This window comes from Amborella trichopoda, chromosome 1, assembly GCF_054954075.1.
Source record: "Amborella trichopoda isolate Santa Cruz 75 chromosome 1, AtrichopodaSantaCruz75HAP2 v2.0, whole genome shotgun sequence".
Classification (NCBI taxonomy): Eukaryota; Viridiplantae; Streptophyta; class Magnoliopsida; order Amborellales; family Amborellaceae; genus Amborella; species Amborella trichopoda.
The window spans coordinates 43843221-43864330 of record NC_142336.1 but is presented as its reverse complement, the minus strand read 5'-3'; the positions used below and the strand labels follow the sequence as shown (position 1 = coordinate 43864330).

Here is a 21110-nt window from a genome sequence, read left to right as displayed (position 1 = left end):
TACTTTTTTAGTATTTTTCTGCACGATCCATATTTTATTTATGGATAATATACTTTTAGATAACGTATGCATTTATGACAATACCTTAAACCATGCGCCTGCTGACTCATGAAACATGAAACAACTTATTATTTTCAATTGTGACTTTGCAGGCGTGTGAGCCCGCCCGCCCGCCCGCCCGCCCGCCCGCCCGCCCGCTCGCTCTTCCTCGGTTACTCTTTTCCAATTATAAATATAACGCATTCGTCACGGAGGCTTTATTTGTGTTGCAAGAATTATGTGGGTTTCTTTGCCTCGTGTTTTTTGGAGCTTTTATTGATGGAGACCGCATAAGCATTGAGGTACACGCAGGAAATTAAATCATCAGAAGCATACAGTGAAGTCAAGGAACTTCCACGTTTTGTAAGCTCTCTCTCTTTATCTATGGTATACATCAAGTCTGTGAATTTGTAGTTATTGGTTTTGCTCATTGAAACATATCATTGATTTTGCTTGTTCAAATTGTAGTTATTGGTTTTGCTTATTGAAACCTAGTCATTGATTTTGCTGGTTCAAATTGAGGTAATATTTCTCTCTTTCTCTTTCTTAAAATCTGTGCCACTCCAATTGTATTATAATTATGTGGTAATGGCGTTTCAGTTCGCCTGATCAATTGGAATCTCTATGAGAATAGATTTGGCGGATTGAAATTGATGTTTGGAGATTACAGAAAGCTCTTTCTCTCTCTTTTCCTGAACTTCCTCGTGCGTTTTATGCTTAGTTCTGGTTTGTCCTTTCGTCAGATAGAGATTTAGTAACATGCTCTGTTTCTTTATCATCTCTTTTGCCACTTCTTTTGGTTTGTTCTCGGTTTTGATATGTCGTTGTGCCAGATATAGCAAGCAATAATACAAACATCTTTGACTCTTTTGTTTTTTATTTTATCGATTGAATCGAAACTAAGAGGAGCCCCCTCTTTCTTAATAAATTAGTTAGGTGTTCCCTCTTTTTTCCTTTCCATAAACTATCGATTTTATCGAAGACTTAATTTAAGATATTAATTTTGGAAGCTATTTATCCTATATTGACCTCCATTTTTCTCCTCTAGAACTGTGATCACACAGCTCCCATAAGTGCCTTGTATGAAGAAAAATTCCTGAGTCCTATTGAATTGCTCCTCCATTATCCGTGTATTTCTTCTCTAGAAATCTATTTCTTTTGGTTTGTTATATGCTTTCTTTACTCAATTCTGATTTATTTTTACTATATATTCATAGATCTTGTGATCGTTTGCTTAGATGCTTATTAGAAATTCGTAAAAAGCAAAAATAAAATAAAGAACTAATGTTGTAGCCTTTTGTGTGCATCATAGGCAGGCATCTCTTACAGAACAAAACAATGGTTAGTCCAAGTACTGGATTGCTACTTTTTGATGGAAATAGCTGTTTGTTTTCAGGGCATTGCTGATACATAGTTGAGGGGAAATTTAAATGGCGACTGGACTCACTGAGCCACTGTCTTCTGATCACAAGCTTACTCCTAGCAGTTGTGCGAAGATCCAGTCCGGTTGCTGCAATCAAAATGGGCCAGGTTATGCAACTCCACGAGAAGCAATGTCTGGACCTCGAGAGAACCTGCTCTATGTTACATGTGTGTACACAGGTATAGTCTCTGATCCTATTCACTGATTTTTGGTGTCTTGTTTTTTATGATCTTTTTATCTGTTGACTTTACATGTTAACTGATGCGACAACCCTGCTAATATGACGGAAAAATAACCGATGTGGAATCCTTTCATGAGCTTTTGTAGTTTTTAGTCGGCATGAAGTCCCAACCAAATTTACCACTGAATATATACTTTAACGAATGGATCACTAAGGAACAAATATGCTCATCCTGATAAGTATGGCCTTTTGTATTTCTTTTTCTTCCTGAAGATATTTGGATAAATTCTACAAATTATAGTGCCACCCCATTTGGTGCCTCACCAAGGGTTTTGGCTGTTCTATTGATGATTGTGTTCCATTGACATTTTTGTGAGGGGATGCATGAGTGAGAAGCAATTACAATATGATTTGATCAAGTAGTATCCCCTGGTTGCTCTTTATGACATTTTTTATGTGCATTCACGTAAACCAAAATTTGTAGGAAGAAAATAGAACCTTTGATTAATTGTTAGTGCTCAATCCCCTCTATGGCTGGATGAGAACCACACTTTATGCTACTCCATTATCTTCATGTTGAAAGGTCAATATGGTTTCATCTCTCTTGCATTAGACTTGACTTGACTTGCGGTGATGATTCAAGCCTTGCAATCTTAAGAGAAGTTGATCACATATGCGCTACTGTTTTTTTTTTTTTTTTTTGGGTAGCGAAAGAAAAAGGCAAAAGGATTCTGAAAGATTCTTGAAATCGTCCCTAATGATCACGAATCCAAATATCCGATCACCTGCAATCCTCTGGTGCCATAAGTGGTGCCGAATCTGGGTTTTCAAATAGATGTGCGTAAGTGTCTTAAAATTTTCTGATATTGTCTTAGTCTATGTTTCATTAGAGGAAATTAGTTCATTGACTTGTGGATTGAGTGAAAGTCAATTGCATACAACGCAGTTTTGAGGCAGAGAACTAAAATTCCCTTGAGTACAAAAATTCCAGATACCACAACATTAATAGAAAATCTTCAATTATGCATGAGTAATAGGTTTGTGTCTATTTGCTCTCCAGATACTTAGTAATTGTCATTATCATCCATTTTATCGGACCTTATATTGTAAGAATTTGAACTTTGGCTGAGGTTCCAAATCATAGGAAGTACTATAGTTTATTTTAAATTCCATATAGACGCAGATATACAAATAAACTGCTGCATATAATGAGATGGTTTGGAAGCGAGCACATGGTAATGGGTTGGTGTACAACTAGCATCTATTACATTTCGCTTTTATGGTAATGCAAGTTCAGTGGGTCGATAATCCATAAGAATGGAGAGATTGAGGAAGACGTCATACATAGAATTAGAGCTGGATGGGCGAAATGGAGATGTGCTTCCAGAATTTTTAATCGTTGCATACCAATGAAACTAAAAAGACAGTTCTATAGGACGACTCTAAGGCCAGCCATGCTTTATGGGGCAGAATATTGTGTGGTCAAGAAACAACATATCCATAGAATGAGTGTAGCTGAAATGAGGATGTTGAGATGGATGAGTGGCAAGACTAGAAAGGATAGAATGGGGAATGAATACGCCCAAGGGAACCAAAAGATTGACCCCAATAGGCGACAAGATAAGAAGAAATAAACTTAGGTGGGTTGGCAATGTGCATCATCGCCCTAGTATAGCATCAGTAAGGATGGGTGATCTGGTTCAACTGTAAGGCTCTGAAAGAGTAAGGAGAAGGCCTTAAAGGACATGGATGGAAGCAGTGAGAAGGGATATGATGACTTATGGTCTGATTGAGGGTGTGGCTCTTGATAGAACGGAATAGCGGAATATGATTCGTGTAGTTGACCCCAAATAATTGGGATAAGGCATGGATGATGATGATGATGATGATGGTGGTGATGATGATGATGATGATGATGATGATTATGATAATGGTAATGAAAGTTAAGTCAGGATGCTTCAATTTGGCTTTTTATGAAATAACCAATTGTGTTGAAGTCATTTTCCACTATACTGGAAACATCTAAAGTTGATGTTACTTACTGCCCAATTTATTATTTGCATGGGAGTGGATCTTTGATTTGTTTGGGAAGGCAATAGCATACAATATACATTTTCAGTTAGTAACTATCCTTAATTGACTTGATGACTTGTTTGATAACAGGTGCCAATCAACATAATTCTAATTCTTTTTAAGATGGGACAAGGTTTCTTGCACCTCCAGGCTCATGCATCCTTCCTGTTTTTTGATAGGTTTAGGACTTCAAGCACATCCCAAATCTTTTGCAAATCCATTTCTGCTAGAGATTCATCTTTGAAGACTTGGAACGAACGGTCCTAAAAATACTTTACGAGATGGACCCCTTTAAAGGCTCAAAATAACTCTCTCTCTCTCTCTCTCTCTCTCTCTCTCTCCATATATATGTACTATTTAAGACATAAGACAATAATTTTTCTTTTGTTTGTAAGATATCCCTCATAGGAGCTAACGATTGGAAATTACAATGTAATTCATCCCTGATACTTTCCCGGAGACGGTATGATGACCCAGATGACGAGCTAGGCTTTCATGTACTTGAGAGTTTATAGTATTTGTGCATGTCATAATGAAGAATATTTTTCTTTGTTAAATAAATTAATTTATGTAACTATCACTTATGCATCTAAGTGTGCATGATGTTACTTTACTGTGAAGACAATTCCAAGTGAAACAAAATAGTGAATGAAATCCTCTGCCAATACACAAATTTATGAAGGAATGAGAAAGATGAGTCAAATGATTAGGATTTGTATTATCTTAAGTGTTTGCTCATTATTAACATTCTCCTCCAATTCGATATTAGGCATCAAAGGACTTATGAAGCTTAAAAGTCAAATACTCCTGTTGAATAACTTGGTTATCTACCAACTGTAAGTTTGATGAGGTTGCATGCCTGATTGGAAATTCTCTTAAATGAAGTGACAGTTCACATCAGCCTGCTTGTTCTGCTTATGAAAGATGTAGAAGTAGCTATTTTAAGAAACTTATATTATCACAAGATAGTTGGATCCAAGGTAAGTAAGGGATGTATCGTAATTTACAATTGTACTTGAAGTAAAATGCTGTATCAATATATTCCACCTCCACTTTGATCTTGGAAACTTCAAATTGCACGTTTCATTAATCTAGTTCTTCTCTTCCAAAGGATGAGTGCAGAATTATAAACACAAAATTCTTGGTCAACTTTCTTCCATCTCACAATCCATCTGGTGTCCATATAGATTTATGGTACCCATAGACCTGTTTTTGTTAAAGAATTTGTGCTTACATAATATGGTGACAGGTAGGGGTGAGGTAAACTGATTGAAATTTTTGTCTGTTTCAGTTGATGTAGTTTGCTGTTGTGTTTGTTGCTTTATTCTCTGTGCCCGAAAGCTAGCTGGCAGTAATCAGAGTTCACAATTCTTCTCTTATCATGGTTCACTGTATTCGAATTACTATATTTTGGAATAATTGGGAACTAGTCATCGAAGAACATTTTGGAAAAGCTGTCTTTCTTTATGAAAGGCAGGCTGTTTTCTTCTCTAAATGCTTTGGGACTTTGATGAATTGATAGGGCAAATTCAGAACACCTTTGTTTGGGGGTTTGTATCTCACCTTCTCAGTCTTATCTCATCACCCGTATCAGTCAAAATGTTATGCCATTCATCTCCATAGAAAATGTTTTGCAATCCTTTCTGACCAGGATCATGACCAGGATCAGCTCCAACATGTTGGTAGAATTATGCAGAATAATTGGTGATGGTACCTATGCCTAGTAGTCCGGTGGTTCATAAACTCAATTGGATTTTTCACTCTAATCTGCATGGATTGTTATTTGTCACAAAGTGTCCCTACTATGTTAGCAGCCTGTCAAAATTAGATGAACTATCCACTAAAATTTGGATATTTTGTTTAGAAAGCATGCTGGGAATGCTTGCATTCATTCTAGATTACAAATGGACTAAATATCCATTTCCTATCTCAATGATACTTGTGTAAATAGTCAGAGCATCATATTTTTTCAACTGTTTTATTGCTAACAGTATTGTCTTCTATTCAGAACGTATTAAAACTTAGCTTTATAATTATCTTCAGTGAGCTCTGTTTAATCTAATGGCCTAAATAAGTCTCCTGCATGGAGATTACAGAAGCGTGCTTCTTGTTCCTTTTGGGGCCATGTTTAGCACATTTGAGCCAGCAATGCTACTAATTTCCAATCAAATTGCGTACTGAAAGTGGTATTCGTGACAATTAATGCATGAAACATAAGAAGAATGATATTTTAGAAATACTATTAACCAAGGCATTTTATAGTCATCTGAGGGGGCCATGACATGTCGCAGGTCTGGATCCTTCTTTTGGGTGTCCTTGTGATAGTGATAACTTGACCTTTCTCTATTGGTCACTTTTTTGTAAAGTCCCATGGGGGTGAGGTGCACCACTGTTTCTCTATTTTTTAATTGCATTAGTTGCCGGTTTGTCTATCAGAAAAGGAAATGCTATTTTAGAAATACTATTAACCGAGGCATTTTATAGTCATCTGAGGGGGCCATGAAATGTCTCAGGTCCGGATCCTTCTTTTGGGTGTCCTTCTGATAATGATAACTTGACCTTTCTCTGTTGGTCACCTTTTTGTAAAGCCCCATGGGGGGTGAGGTGCACCACTGTTTCTCTATTTTTTAATTGCATTAGTTGCCTGTTTGTCTATCAGAAAAGGAACTGCTTAGTCCTTTTTGATGGACAAGGAACTTTAAGATGTCATCACCCTGTCCACTGGATACCCATTTAAACTCATTGCTATGTATCAGGTACCTATTTGCACCTGAAATTCATCACAATATCCAACTGAATGCATCTTCCATCTTCCGTCCAAGTGTTTTGTTCTTTCTTCTAGAAAACAATTGTTCTTGTTATCTGCACGTTTCACTTCGATCAGTTCCCCTCTAGGATCATGTATGTTTTTACCCTATTGTCTTCACAGTCTCAAACCGTAACAGGGCTTCGCCTTATTACAAATAGCATGCTAAACTTGTCAAATGTCCTCATTCCATGGTTTAACTTCTTTGAACCTGGAATCATAAAGTAAACAACCTACTCAAATTTTTCCTGCCTAAGAGAGTTTTCTAAACCCACTGTGTTAGGTCTACATGACAGGGACACTATGAGGATCACCCAGCAGTTTAAGATTTTTTTTGGTTTGTTTGAATTTCTGTTTGCTTGCCATGTCTTTTGGAATGACCTATCCGCATCTTATATTTCTAGAACAATATTTGTGGAGGCCACTCATATTTGGAATTGCCAATGTTTCCCATGAATTCTTGATGCATTATGCATTGATGAGTTGACAAGGTAGATGAATTTACCTCCTTGTAATTTCCCAAGGTTTGTAGTGCTACTAATGGCAACTATAAAACTTTGAGATGTTTTAAGGGATGAAAGACAAATTACAAAATACTGTGATTTACCCCTATAGCCTTACTCTAGAGCTGTCTAATATGGGCTCCAGTGAGAAACAATTGTGACCTGATGCTTATATCTGGAAATTATGTCCGAGAAACTTCTCATGCTTGCTTATTCGTCATGCAGGAACTGGAAGAGAGAAGCCTGATTTTCTTGCTACAGTCGATGTTGATCCAAACTCACCTACTTACTCTAAGGTTATTCACAGGTTGTCCATGAGTAATCTAGGAGATGAGTTGCATCATACTGGATGGAACTCATGCAGTTCATGTTATGGGGATCCATCTGCCCAAAGGCGTTTCCTGATTTTGCCTTCACTGTTGTAAGTGACCTTCATTGCCCATGTATGGTGTTTTCTTGTAGGATTACTTAAAATAGAAATGATATTGCAACTTTTACCGATCTCTCCACACCCAATCCCCCCAGGGAACACGCACACATGCACAAATTGATCCTTCCACTCCTACTGGTCCATTGGCATTTTCAAAACTATTTATGCAAGTGAAGCCTATAATTATTAATCTTGAGCATCTGTTTATTTCATGTGCTTCATCCTGTGAACTGTTAGCTTCTATTGCTTTTTACTTCTTTGGGCTCTCTATATGTATGGAAATTGGTTTTACTCCATGCACAAAATTTCATGGTTTATTTCAGGTCTGGCCGTATTTATGTAGTTGACACACAGAGTCCAAGAGCACCTTCTCTACATAGAGCTGTTGAGCCTTCAGAAATTGTGGAGAAAACTGGATTGTCATATCCTCACACATCTCACTGTCTTGCATCGGGTGATATCATGGTCTCATGCCTTGGAGACAAGGATGGAAATGCTAAAGGAAATGGGTTTCTACTACTTGATACTGAGTTCAATGTGAAAGGAAGGTATGTCACGCTTCTATTGATGCGGTATCGGACAGCTTTCAACAAGTCATATATGATGCATTATGAAGGACTGACTTGACTCTGTCTCTCACACACTCACTATCCATCCATCCATATATATATGTGTGTGTGCACATGTGTGTGGTATGTGTGTGCACAGGCTCATGTATGCGTGTGTGGGCGGGTGGGTGGGTGTGTGTCTGTGTGTGTTTGAAAAAGCTAACTGTAGGTCGCACCTATATAGAACAGTAATTTCGGTTAGCCTCCCCACCATTTGATTGTGATCCGACGATGTAGAATATATTTCATATTTTAATTAAAAAAAATTCAATAAATTGAATTGACTTGAAAGTTTAGGCATGTATAGAACTCAACAAGGCGCATTTCGTAAATATAACAAAAAAGCATTTTGGATAATACGAATTGAACAAAATGCACTACAATTCCTCTACATATATATGAGTTTTACATAAGAAGAGATTTTCTAGATTCAATCTTACAGAGTTCCAGCTGTCGATTACAAAGAATTCAGTTGTTACAAGTAAATGCTAAACTACCAAGTCGACTTATATATATATATAGGAAGTCCATAGGCCAAACGGACATAGCAAGCCCTTGACGGAGGCGAAACACTGTAGAATTTCGCCTATATATATATATATATAGGAAAACGCTGGGATTAACCCACTAGCTCATATGAACATATAAGCCCAACGGCCCAAATTGAATCACGGATGTCCGGTAGTGTTAGAATTTTAATTTTTTTTCTACAAATCCAAATCACTTGAAATTTTAGGAGTGTGTTCATCAAAAATATTTGAATATTTAAAAAATATCGAAAAAATATTTTACATGAAATAAATTGACCAAAATACCCTCGAAAAGTTTCGGAGGTATTTTGGTCATTTTATTTTTGCGAATAATTTGTTTTATATTTTTATTGGGTGCTCCTTGATGAGAAGAACACATGCCTAAAATTTCAAGTGATTTGGATTTGTAGAACAAAAAATTAAAATTCAAACATGAAATGAGGTCGTGACCATCAGATCGGCCCAGATTCAATCTGGGCCGTTGGGTTCAAATGTTCGTATGAGCTTGTGGGCTAATCCCAGCATTTTCGATATATATATATATATACATATATATATATACATATATATATGTACATATATATATATATGTATATATATATATATATAGATATCATGTGTGCAGTTTGTATAGAGCCTAGGCTCTAAACGATCAAATTACAGCCTACCTTTAAATAGTGTCGAGAAATGTGGTTTCATTACTAGAATATTTGTGATAGCCTTAAAATATCTTTTCATCTTTGTTTATAAAGTTTAAAGCTTCAAAAATAATGTAGGTCGACATATCTATGAAAACTTGAAAATCTTGAAAATTGATGGTCCAAAAATGCGTTCCAAAATACACTATTTCTGAAACTTGAAATCCATTTTTTCTCATGTCCATGCATCTTGATGTTGAGATAATCAATTTGAGGATATTTGAGTATCAAAGAATCTCTTCTAGTGAAATTTTTTAGCTAGGCCCTAATTTGATTGTTTAGAGCCTCAGCTCTATATAACCATTTCCCATATATAATTCACACACATGGGTTCTATGAGTCCATGTAGAAATGATTCCCCTCTTAAAATCAACTTTTGAAATTGATTTTCGAACCCACTTTTTAAGGACATGTAATCTTTAACATGGAGATCATGAGTGAAAAAATAAATAAATTTTGAAGATTTAAAATAATAATTTTATGAAGAAAACATTTGGACTATTAGTTTCAATTGTTTTCAGATGGACCACCCATTTACATCCATCTTTAAGATCGATGCTTTATACCTCGGGGGATACAAATATAGAAATGCATCCCCCGACACATGAATCAATTTTTCTTCTATATATATATCGGTTATGTTAAAGTGCTCATACTATGGAGTAATTTATCATTTTACTTAACAAAATTTGGAGACGTATATACCTTTGTTTTGTATATGGAGCGTATTTTAGTAAGGGTATTGTTGGTCATTAGAAGGGGTGTGGCATCATCTACATGGCATGTGATATCAACCATATGGAGCATTAAATGTCACTAGTATACTCCAAAAGGGTGATGTCACACCCCATGTAAATGGCATCACACTCCTCCTAATGACCAAAAATACACTAATTAAAAAAATGCTCCATGTATAAAACAAGGGTATAGAAGTGTCCAAAATTCGTTGAGTACAATGATAAGTTACTCCATAATCGGGTGGTTGAAGATATATCATTGATTGGGCACAAAGTCCAAAACAAATTTTCTTGAATGTTGTGACACACTTCAATCTATTCGATTTTATCCAATGGCTAAAAATGACAGTTACCTCTTTGTTTCAAAACTAAAAGGTCTGATAGTATATCATATAAGGCCCTATGGAAAAAAGTAAAGCCACATACAAATCTACCTGAAAATTGTAGTATCGATGAGGATGGACGGTGTGGTTCAAGTGGATGGCTCCAAAATTCCAAGGAGAATTCTTAAAAGGACATGGATGGAAGTAGTGAGAAGAGATATGGTGACGTACGGTCTGACTGAGTGTATGGCCCTTGATAGGGTGGATTGGTGGAACATAATTCGTGTAGCTGACAATTAGTAGTCATGTATTCTCACTGGTAATTGCTGTTTTTGCTTTGTTAAAATACCACTCATATATTCCCTTCTGTGATATGTATAAGTATATGTTTATAAACAGCACTCACTTGTTTTCTAAGGTGGGAGAAACCGGGTCACAGTCCCCTTTTTGGCTATGACTTCTGGTATCAACCACAGCACAAGACAATGATAAGTTCTTCATGGGGAGCTCCATCAGCTTTTTCAAAAGGTTTCAACCTTCAACATGTTTTGGATGGTCTATATGGAAGACACTTGCATGTGTATAGCTGGCCTGAAGGTGAACTGAAGCAAACATTGGACCTAGGAAGTTCAGGACTTTTACCATTGGAGGTTCTACTCGAACATATCGCTGGGATTTATTCTAATATAAATAGAAAATATCAGTAGGCATTGGGATTCTGACATCAATTTGAATCATTCAATCCATGGCAGATTAGGTTCCTCCATGATCCTTCGAAGGATACTGGGTTTGTTGGATGTGCTTTGAGCAGCAATATGGTGAGATTTTATAAGAATCCAGATGGCTTATGGAGCCATGAGGTATGTACATATATGACTGTGTACACTTCGTAAACATAAACTGCTCCTCTTTTGATTTTTTGTGTGTGTGTGTGTGTGTGTGTGTGTGTGTGTGTGTGTGTGTGTGTGTGTGTGTGTGAGTTTGAGAGAGAGAGAGAGAGAGAGATGGAGGAACTTTTGCTAAGCCCTCTTTTGATTTTCTTTTATTTTTGTGTGTGTGTGAGAGAGAGAGAGGGAGAGAGAGGGAAAGAGAAAGAGGAGCTTTTACTAAGCCCAACAATGCCGCAATTGTTCCTATAGGTTGTGATATCCGTAAAGCCATTGAAGGTCAAAAACTGGATTCTCCCTGAAATGCCAGGGCTCATAACTGATTTTCTCATCTCTTTGGATGATCGATTCCTTTACTTTGTAAACTGGTTGCATGGAGATGTGAGGCAATATAACATTAAAGACCCATCAAAGCCTATATTGGCAGGACAAGTTTGGGTGGGCGGCCTCCTTCAGAACGGTAGCCAGGTCATTGCTGAGACAGAAGATGGAAACGAATTCCAATTCGATGTCCCAGCTATTCAAGTTTGTGTCCTCTATCCCACATTCCTTTTGACTCCTTCTGAGCTGTAGTCTTTTCATTTGTACTTTCTAGCTATGTAAATTACAGTTTTTAAGCAATACGAAGAAATCATATTTAGGGTTGTCACCGGCCATTGAAATGATTCACATTGACTATGTGTGAGTGGGACGCATCCTCCATTGGGATCATCATGTAGTATTGTACTAGGGCTGGCAAAGGGCCATGCCAGGGCCGGCCCTGATCTCCGGCCCAGGTAGGGCAGGGCTGGGACAGGCCAAACTGCCCCATATTGGCCCTGGCCTAGGCCAGGCCCTCAGGACACAATTTGTTTCCCAGTCCTTAATTTTTAGGGCCGGACGCAGCCACCTAGCTCATTGCCACCCTATTCTGTGGTGGCCACCATTCTTGCTCCATCATTTCAATGGGCAATGATGACTCTAAGGACTCTTCATGGTTTTCATGTAGTTCTTAGAATCTTAGATATTAGCATGGTTTTACATAATTATAACTCCATTGGAAAAAGAACCATAGAGTAAAGAGATCTTTCTTTACCTTTCAGGGCAACCAACTGAGAGGAGGGCCACAGATGATACAGTTGAGCTTGGACGGTAAGAGACTCTACGTGACAAACTCGCTCTTTAGCACATGGGATCGACAGTTCTATCCCGAACTTGTAGAGAGAGGCTCTCATATGTTACAGATCGATGTGGACACCAACAAAGGTGGGCTTTCTTTAAATCCCAACTTCTATGTGGACTTTGGAGCTGAACCGGATGGGCCATGTTTGGCTCATGAGATGAGATACCCAGGTGGAGACTGTACTTCTGACATATGGGTTTGAGGGACAAAGTCTAAGAACGATATCCTTGTGTTTAAATAAGATAATAAGCCAATGTTGCAAAATCAGATTTCCACTTAGAATAAGCTCCAAAATGTGTGAAACCTCTTTTTCCTTGTGTTGTCTTGTAACATCTTGGGTGGAGTAAATAATGGAATATCAAACTCAGGCCCGTTTATTTCATTACAAAATTGGCAATGCGGTTTGTTGTGTTAGTATGGACATTCCCTTTGTTAGTATGGACATTTCCTGGTATATATTTTTTTCAGTAAATGTGATGCTCATCATACTTTCTACTCTTATTTATGTAGGGCATGTCTGATATAATTCTTATGGTTATAATAGCTTCATGAGCATGTGGTTGTCGCCATTCCATCAATGGGTTGGATAGTGATGCGGGAAACTGGGTCCTATAATACAATTCAGTTAATTATTTATCTTTTTCTACTTCCTCTCCATCAAGTTGATTGGATAGTGATAAACCATGTCATGATTGTTGCTACAACCATATGGATCATATTATGTTCTTCCTGTTGTGTAGTGTAGTTATCGATATATATGCATTTTGTCGTTATTTTTGTATTTTTACCCATTTAGATAGACCTTACTTTTCCTGTTCGGATGGCATACAAGTAGCCGATGCAGTGGCTCTATAAACAGTGCCTGTTCAAGTATTGAAGGAAATATTATTTTCAAAAAAAAAAAAAAATTAGGGGATATTAAAAGCACTGGAAACAGCTGTCATACCTCCTTTTGAACCTGAACCTGAACCTGGAGTAGCGATGATGGGGGGCTGAATTATATGAGAAGCCATATCAAATAGAAGCCATAAAAGGCCAATCCCAATTATCCCTGAACCCTGATAAAAGCTCCATTAAAGTTGGAATAAAGTCTTGTTACGTGTAAACCAAGGGAAGCAATGTTTTTGCACGGTTGATGAATGGTAGAGATCAGCCTTTTCTCGGTTTGAACACAACTCTGACGCATGGCGCATGCTTTTCCAATTGAAATTCTGAAATGTTGTACTTATTTTTGTCTTGCTAGGAATCAAGGACCCTCTTTTATTTGATGTGGAAACATGAACCTGCAATTATTGGGATCTCACTAGGGTCCTGTAGTTAATTGGCTAGAAACCAAATTGTCGAGTACAAACCATGATACAAACACAGAATTTAAACCATTAAAGTAAACATATTATGTCAAGGTGGTTCGTCCTAGATGTATGATATCTATATACAATATAAATTGAAATCCATTATACTGATGATGTTTGTATGGGGCATTGTTGCATCGGGCTCAGAGTAAATCATCTTTTCCCTGTGGTGACCCACCAGGAGCACATTCTTTTCCTCTCATTTCTTGCATGTTAGGATTTCATACATATTATTTTCCTTTCATTCCTTACATATGAGGAATACGTATGAAGTAGGAAACTTCAATATTAATTTTAGTATAACTCCCACACAATATGGGGTTTGCGTACGAGGGTGATTTTATCACTTTATCCGTCATGCATATCTGCCACAATGTAAAACCAACAAACCAAAAATGTTCTATTACATATCCGTCTAATATTTTGATCTTATCCTTTATAAATGGATATAATGTAAGAAATGGGATTATATTATGGCCATAATGTAAGAAATGGGATTATATTATGGCATTGTATACAATAACAACATTTATCTTGAATGTGTCACTGAGAAAATTTCTTTTGAAGTTTGAGTGGAGTTAATGGAATAATTGCAGCCACCCAATTTCACATCCAATAGTCAAGATTAATGTGACCACCTTGTACCAAAAATAAATGATCTCATTTCATATTTTCCCTTATATTATAGCACAACACGAAGATGTTCAAAATCATATTATCTTAGCCACCAAATTGGAAAAGCATTGGACCAATCCAATTAGAGGCTCAACCGGTCATCAAATCAATTGGACAGATGAAAAAGTATCAATATATTAAATGAAGAAAAACCAATGTTTAAAAAATCACCAATTCGATTCAGAAGCGGACAATCTTGATCTACTAATAAAACGGGATCCAATCGTTTTTATCTAGAAACACCTCACGGATTTTGAAAACTGATGGTACAAAAGGCCACCTCATAAAGCAGACACATCATTGATTTTGAAAACTGATGGTACAATTGTTAAGAAATCACCTTGATGATGTCATAAAGCGGACATGTCACCCATTTTGACAACTGATGGTACAAAAGACCACGTCATAAAGCGACACATCATCGATTTTGAAAACTGATAGTACAATTGTCAAGAAATCGCCTTGATGACATCATAAAGCGATTTTGAAAACTGATGGTACAATTGTCAAGAAATCGCCCTGATGATGTCATAAAGCGGACATGTCATCGATTTTGAAAATTGATGGTACAAAAGACCACATCACCGATTTTGCAAACTGATGGTACAAAAGACCAACCACATCACCGATTTTGAAAACTGATGGTACAAAAGAGCAACCACGTCACCGACTTTGAAAATTGTTGGTACAAAAGACCAACCACGTGGCCACGTACAATGCTCATGCAAGGTCAACCTCCTGCTTGTCACATTAACAACTAAATGGTGTACATTTCTGAGTTATAGAAGCATACATCTTCTCACCATCTATCGATATAGGATATTTCTTTTGCCTTGGCAATAGGGAGACATTTTCATTAATAGCTCTCTCTTATATAAGGAAACTATCATCTATAAAATAAATGGTCTACAAAATAAAAAAAAGTTATTATTTTTTAATTAATTATATTCATTTTTATTTTTATAATTTACAAAAATAAACTACATATAACTAAGTTTGAATTATACATAAATACAAAAAACAAATTACACATAATAAATTTACAAGAATTAATCTAATTATATGAAATTTTTGTTATTTATGTTAATAACTCAATATAATTATGTGAAACTTATGTCACTATAATTATGTGAATATGAACATATTAAAATGACATTAATATTATTATGTTGAATGAATGTAATTATGTCAAAATTGTTAACTAACTATAATTATGTTAAAATTGTTATTGTTAGATTGAAATTTTTATTGTTATAAATGCATTAAAATATCACATAATTTAATACATTAAATTTCTATGTTATTTAATAAATTATTATTGTTACATATAATGTGACAACATTCTATCATTTATTTATTTTTAATGCTAAATTTTGAAAAACCATATATACAAGGTATAATTTAAAAATTTGAAACTTAATCATCATTGCCTAAAAAAATACACTTGTAAATATATCATTTATACTTATATTGAATGTTTGAAATAGGTTTAAAGCTCACTCAAAGTTTTGTTACCATTTGTTTTTGGTTTTTTTGGTAGCTACTGTTACCAAGAGGCTGCTTTTTTTTTTCTTTGAATTTTAGTATCTTTATTTTCCAAGTTTTAGGATAATATTTTTTGAAATATCTTAATTTCATAATATTAAAATTTATAGGGGGTTTTATTTTTATTATATTGTTATAATTAATAATTATATATTGATAATCAAATCTTGTATTTTATTTATTAATTTATTTATATTATAAATTTTGTAATGTTTTTTTTTCTTCTTATTGTTGTAATCAAGATTTATTGAATTCTATGATATTATAAGACATTGTAGATTTGTTCTTATTTTTTATGTAACGTACTATTTTTTCTTACAGTTGTCAATAATATATTTTAAATTAGATGATATTATAAGATACTTTATCCATTATAATTCTATGATTCTTCATTTGTGTGATGTAATTTAATGGTTAACATAAATTTATACAGGAAAAGAACATCTAAATATTCACATATTTATGAAAAAAATGAAAGTTAATAATGTAGTACTTTCATTTTTTATTGGATTCTTAAAAGCTAACATTTATAAGGACTTTAATATTTTTTTTTATTTTTTTATTTTGAATCCGATCGATTTTCGATCAGAACCGTCGATTCACCGATCTAGATAGGTTTTTAGGGTGTCCGATCCGAAATGATCCGTTTTTTAAACAACTAAAAAATTATATACTAAATTATTTTAAAACTATTGTTATTATTATTATTATTAAATCTAACCTTACGGGTTTTCATGCCCTGCCATTTCGGTGTGATTCTAATAATCCTGCTGCTCAAGGTGTGGAAGGTTGATGAGATAGGGCAATAATTGAGAAGAGTACTTTATAGGCAATGCTTTATATTATGTAGGGACGGAGACTAGGGGACCCAGTTTTGTCACCGTTCTATTTAAAAATAAATTATTAAGGTCCGCAAACTCATGGAAACCATGGCCTTTTTGTTTTCCATATGGAGCTAGCCACGTGGTAAAAAAATTCCTGTTATAGTTGCAAATTAACATAATCGCAGACGTTATATTGTTACGGTAGACATTATCGCTTGTCGAGAGTATAGAACCCAAATATATATGCACCACAAATTCACTAATGAGACACGACAAATACACAAAGCACAAAAGTACGGCCATGGACCATCCACCGACACAAGGCAGAAAAAATAAAATAAAATAAGAGAGCAAAATATCGAAGAGAGAAAAGGGAGGAATCACATGGGCGAGTCGTATTCTACGGACAAGCTTTGTATGCTTCCTCTACATATTAAAATTTATGTATTTTTATCTATCTGTTTTTTAATGAAAGGTTTAGAATGTATCAATCACAATGTCATATTTTTATATTATTTTATTTTAATTTTTTTATAAATTATTTTAACATCACATTTTGGACGTCCAATTCTCTATTAAACTTATACTAGTTAAAAATATTTAAAAAATATTTTCAATAAAATAAAATGATTATTTTATCAAAAAATTATTTTGAATATTACGGCACGTATCAAATTTCATATTTATACAATTTACATAAAAAAATTAAAAAATAAAATATTTTGAGACATCATATCTAAGTTCAAATGATGAGGAACTCTTTTGATCAAAATTGAACAGTTGAATGGTAGTATAGACCTTATATGATTGGTAGTATAGACCTTATATGATGTAGGAAAAATATAAAAACCTTTCCCTTCTTTTAGATAAGGGCGGCCATTGTGTGAACAATATGCAAACATTATATGAAGTAACGTAACAATAAATAAGCTGACCAAAGTTCATCTGCTTGGAGTTAGAGCGAGCAAAAGAAAAGAGAAAAATGGTGAAAAACATGCATTCTCTAGTGATTTTACTGCTGTTCAGTGTTCCTCTCATGTGCAATGCGACCACAACTTCCCTTAAAATAAGCACCCAATGTACCAACAATTCCTCCCCTGCAACATCACAATGCTTCATACAAGAAGAAGAAGAAGTGGGCGAAACCCAGTTGGGAAGGGTGGTCAAAAGGGTCCTTGCCAATAGTGGAGATTATATAGTTAATAAAGCATTGGACGCAGACAATAACCCATGCAACCAGGGTCAATATAAAGCTTACGGCGGTTGTATTGGCACACCTGCGAACCCGCAAGGCGGATACAGGGGTCGGGGGGCTACCTGTGTCACTTGTTAAGAATGAATGGTGCGCATTTTGTGTGAAGATGGTGCCTGGATTAAGCTTTGGTTTTGAGAATATGGCTCATGGAAGTGATGTATCGTACACATCATGTGCTTCGTCCTAAATTTTCAGTTTTCTAGATTCCATTATTTTTCTGATCAATTTCCTTTTTGTTTTTTTTCTTAATTTTTCAGGTTTCTATATTGCGTTATTGTTCTGATCAATTTCCTTCTTGTTTTTTCTTTAATTATTTGGGTAGTGCAATCGCTCTTGATTTCCTTGTTTTATATTATAAAGGAAAATGAAAATCCATGGTTGTAGAGAGGCCCATGAAATTGTGTGTTACAGGGAAAAAGCATAAAGGAAGAGAGGCCTTCTTCAAACGACTACATTTCAACTCTCACCACTGTAAGACGGCCCAGCTCAAGGGAGACACCCAAAAAAAAAAAAAACCCACAAAAGATTCTGGGTCTCTCTCTCTCTCTCTCTCTCTCTCTCTCTCTCTCTCTCTCTCTCTCTCTCTCTCTCTCTCTCTCTCTCTCTCTATATATATATATATATATATATATATATATATATATATATATATATAACTCTCAAACCTGTTTTGCTTGTTTTTCTTTTATTTTGCTTTGCTCTCTCTCTCTCACCCCTGTTTTGTTGTTTTGGGTTCTCTGATGCATACAATTGGCTCTCTCTCTCTCTTTGAATTCTTCTTCTAGATTTAGAGAGAGCAAGAGAAATAAAATCTTTAAATCCTCTCTCTTTTAGAGAGAAAAACAGCTTCTCTTTAATCTACATGTAAACCCCCATTAGAGCTATTCAAGAGAAAATCCTCCAAACTCCTGGAAAATGGAATATTTCTGGACGAGCTAAGGATTTTTTATGATGGGCTAAACATTTGCATTGATTGTTTTCCACCTATCAGATTTAACCGACTGTCTACGACTTCCCTGTCACTGCCACAGTTAATTTAAATGTAGTTTGGGTATGATAGAAGGAAAAAGTTTAAGCCGAGGCTCTAAACAATCAAATTCAATCCTATCTCAAAATTTTCATTAGAAAGTTTTTCTTTTTAATTTATTTTCTAATAGTTGGTATCTCCATCTCCTCCATTCATTCCCAACCAAGAAATATTTGTAGTGTTGGAAAATAATATTGATTTTCAAGTGTAATTTTCAAAAGCAAATATCAATGAGCCAATTTGAGATACATACGGGTAGAAATGGACATTCTGGAAAGAAAAGAAAACTTCAGAACTCCTAGAAGGCTGAAGGGCACATGAAGAAAAATGTACATAACTATGACTCTATGACATTGAATATTATGAGTGTATTTATTAAATAATGCAGCTAGAAAATATCAAGAAAATTATGTAAAATTTGGGTAAAAGGAGAAACACAAGACAGGACTAGTGTAATTCATTATATATGCTTTAAAATGACTTAGGAAACTTTACCCCCTAACTATAATACATGCAACCCATTTGCCATGTGCCACGCGATATATGTATTATTCTTTAGCATTTGGGAGTGTGCCTTTGCAATTTTTTGTTTTGGAGCGATGGATATGTAAAGACGAAAGGGAAAGGTTTCTATACTTTCCGCTACAGCCTATGCTTCCCTTACTACCGTTCAATTTTGATTGCAATTTTGATTAAGAGAGCTACTCACCATTTGATCTTAGATCCAACGTCTTAATATATTTTATTTTTATTTTTTTATACAAATTATATTAATATGAAATTTGGTACGTGTCATCTTCTCATTGCGAGGCACCTATAAAAATGTTAAAAATAATTTTTCAATAAAATATAATGGTCAAAATACCCCTTAAAATTTTCAGAGGTATTTTGGTTATTTTATTTTATTGAAAATAATTTTTTTAGATTTTTCGCTAGTATGAGTTTTATAGAGAATTGGACGTACAAAATTTGGTATCAAAATAATTTATAGAAGAAAAAAAATTTATGTTGTAGGAAAAACATAGAAAGCTTGCCCAAGATTAAAACATAAAACAAATCGAGATATGCACATTAGAAAGATTATCTTTCGTAGACTCGAGGAACTTTGCTAGGCCCCTCCCACGATGCATGGATATTGGTAAACCCAATGGGCCCCTCCCACAATGCATGGATATTGCTAAACCCAATGTTTTAAAAATCGTCGATCCAATCTGGAATTGGGCGATTCGGATCTGGTAAAAAAGGCCAGTTTTTTTAGAAAATAACTCGATGAATCATAATCGGATATTTACCACGTTTCTTGCATTTGTCAGTTGTCTGTCAAACATGTCCCAGCCACGCAATCACATTAAAATGCACACGCCACAAACTTTTTATAACAGTGAATTCACCTTTAAAGCTTCGATGTGGGATAATTCAACGTACACCCTTTGCAGTGCACAACCACTTCTTAAACCCTTTTATAAATAGCTCTCTCTCTCTCTCTCTCTCTCTCTCTCTCTCTCTCTCTCTCTCTCTCTCTCTCTCTCTTATGTACAATGATATATAAATTAAATGCTTTAAAAATAATATCTCTTATAAAAGGACATCTATGAAATGAAATGGTCTATAATTCTTTTTAAGATAAATTATATTTATTATTTTTAAGATTTAATATTTTTAATATTAATTATTTTTTTTATATAATATTCAGACATAAAGTGCATGTAATTAATCTTTAATTACATATAATTACAAAAATAAAATTTTACATAATAATTTACAAAAATTAACATTATTATATAAAATTGTTGTTTATTTATGTTAATAACTTAATATAATCATGGTATTTTTATATCAATATAAATATTTTTATATACATTAAAATTATTGTTAAATTATATGGAAGTGTTTTATAATATTTTTAAATTATTTTGATGTAATATTATAATTAATAGGTATACAGATATCTAGATTATAATAATACTATATTATAATTAAAACAATGCTATATTAATATTAACTTAACATAAGTTCATGCATGGAAAGAACA

At 34.8% G+C, this 21110-nt stretch overlaps 1 protein-coding gene across 8 annotated transcripts; it reads left to right on the top strand.

The window, feature by feature from the left end:
• The first annotated feature begins 268 nt into the window (after window positions 1-268).
• On the top strand, window positions 269-12872 carry LOC18442148 (selenium-binding protein 2). 8 transcript variants are annotated; one of them, XM_020672242.2, is made up of 9 exons: window positions 269-402; window positions 508-561; window positions 1436-1641; window positions 7251-7446; window positions 7779-8003; window positions 10770-11001; window positions 11104-11211; window positions 11491-11763; window positions 12321-12872. In XM_020672242.2, exons 3-9 carry the CDS (start codon window positions 1470-1472, stop codon window positions 12600-12602), a joined length of 1488 nt encoding a protein of 495 aa, XP_020527901.1. In that variant the 5' UTR covers window positions 269-402; window positions 508-561; window positions 1436-1469; the 3' UTR covers window positions 12603-12872. The 8 variants fall into 8 exon arrangements, with proteins under 8 accessions (XP_020527901.1, XP_006852434.1, XP_088722822.1 ...); XM_006852372.4 differs by lacking the exon at window positions 508-561; XM_088866696.1 differs by lacking the exon at window positions 11491-11763.
• Window positions 12873-21110: the final 8238 nt, after the last annotated feature.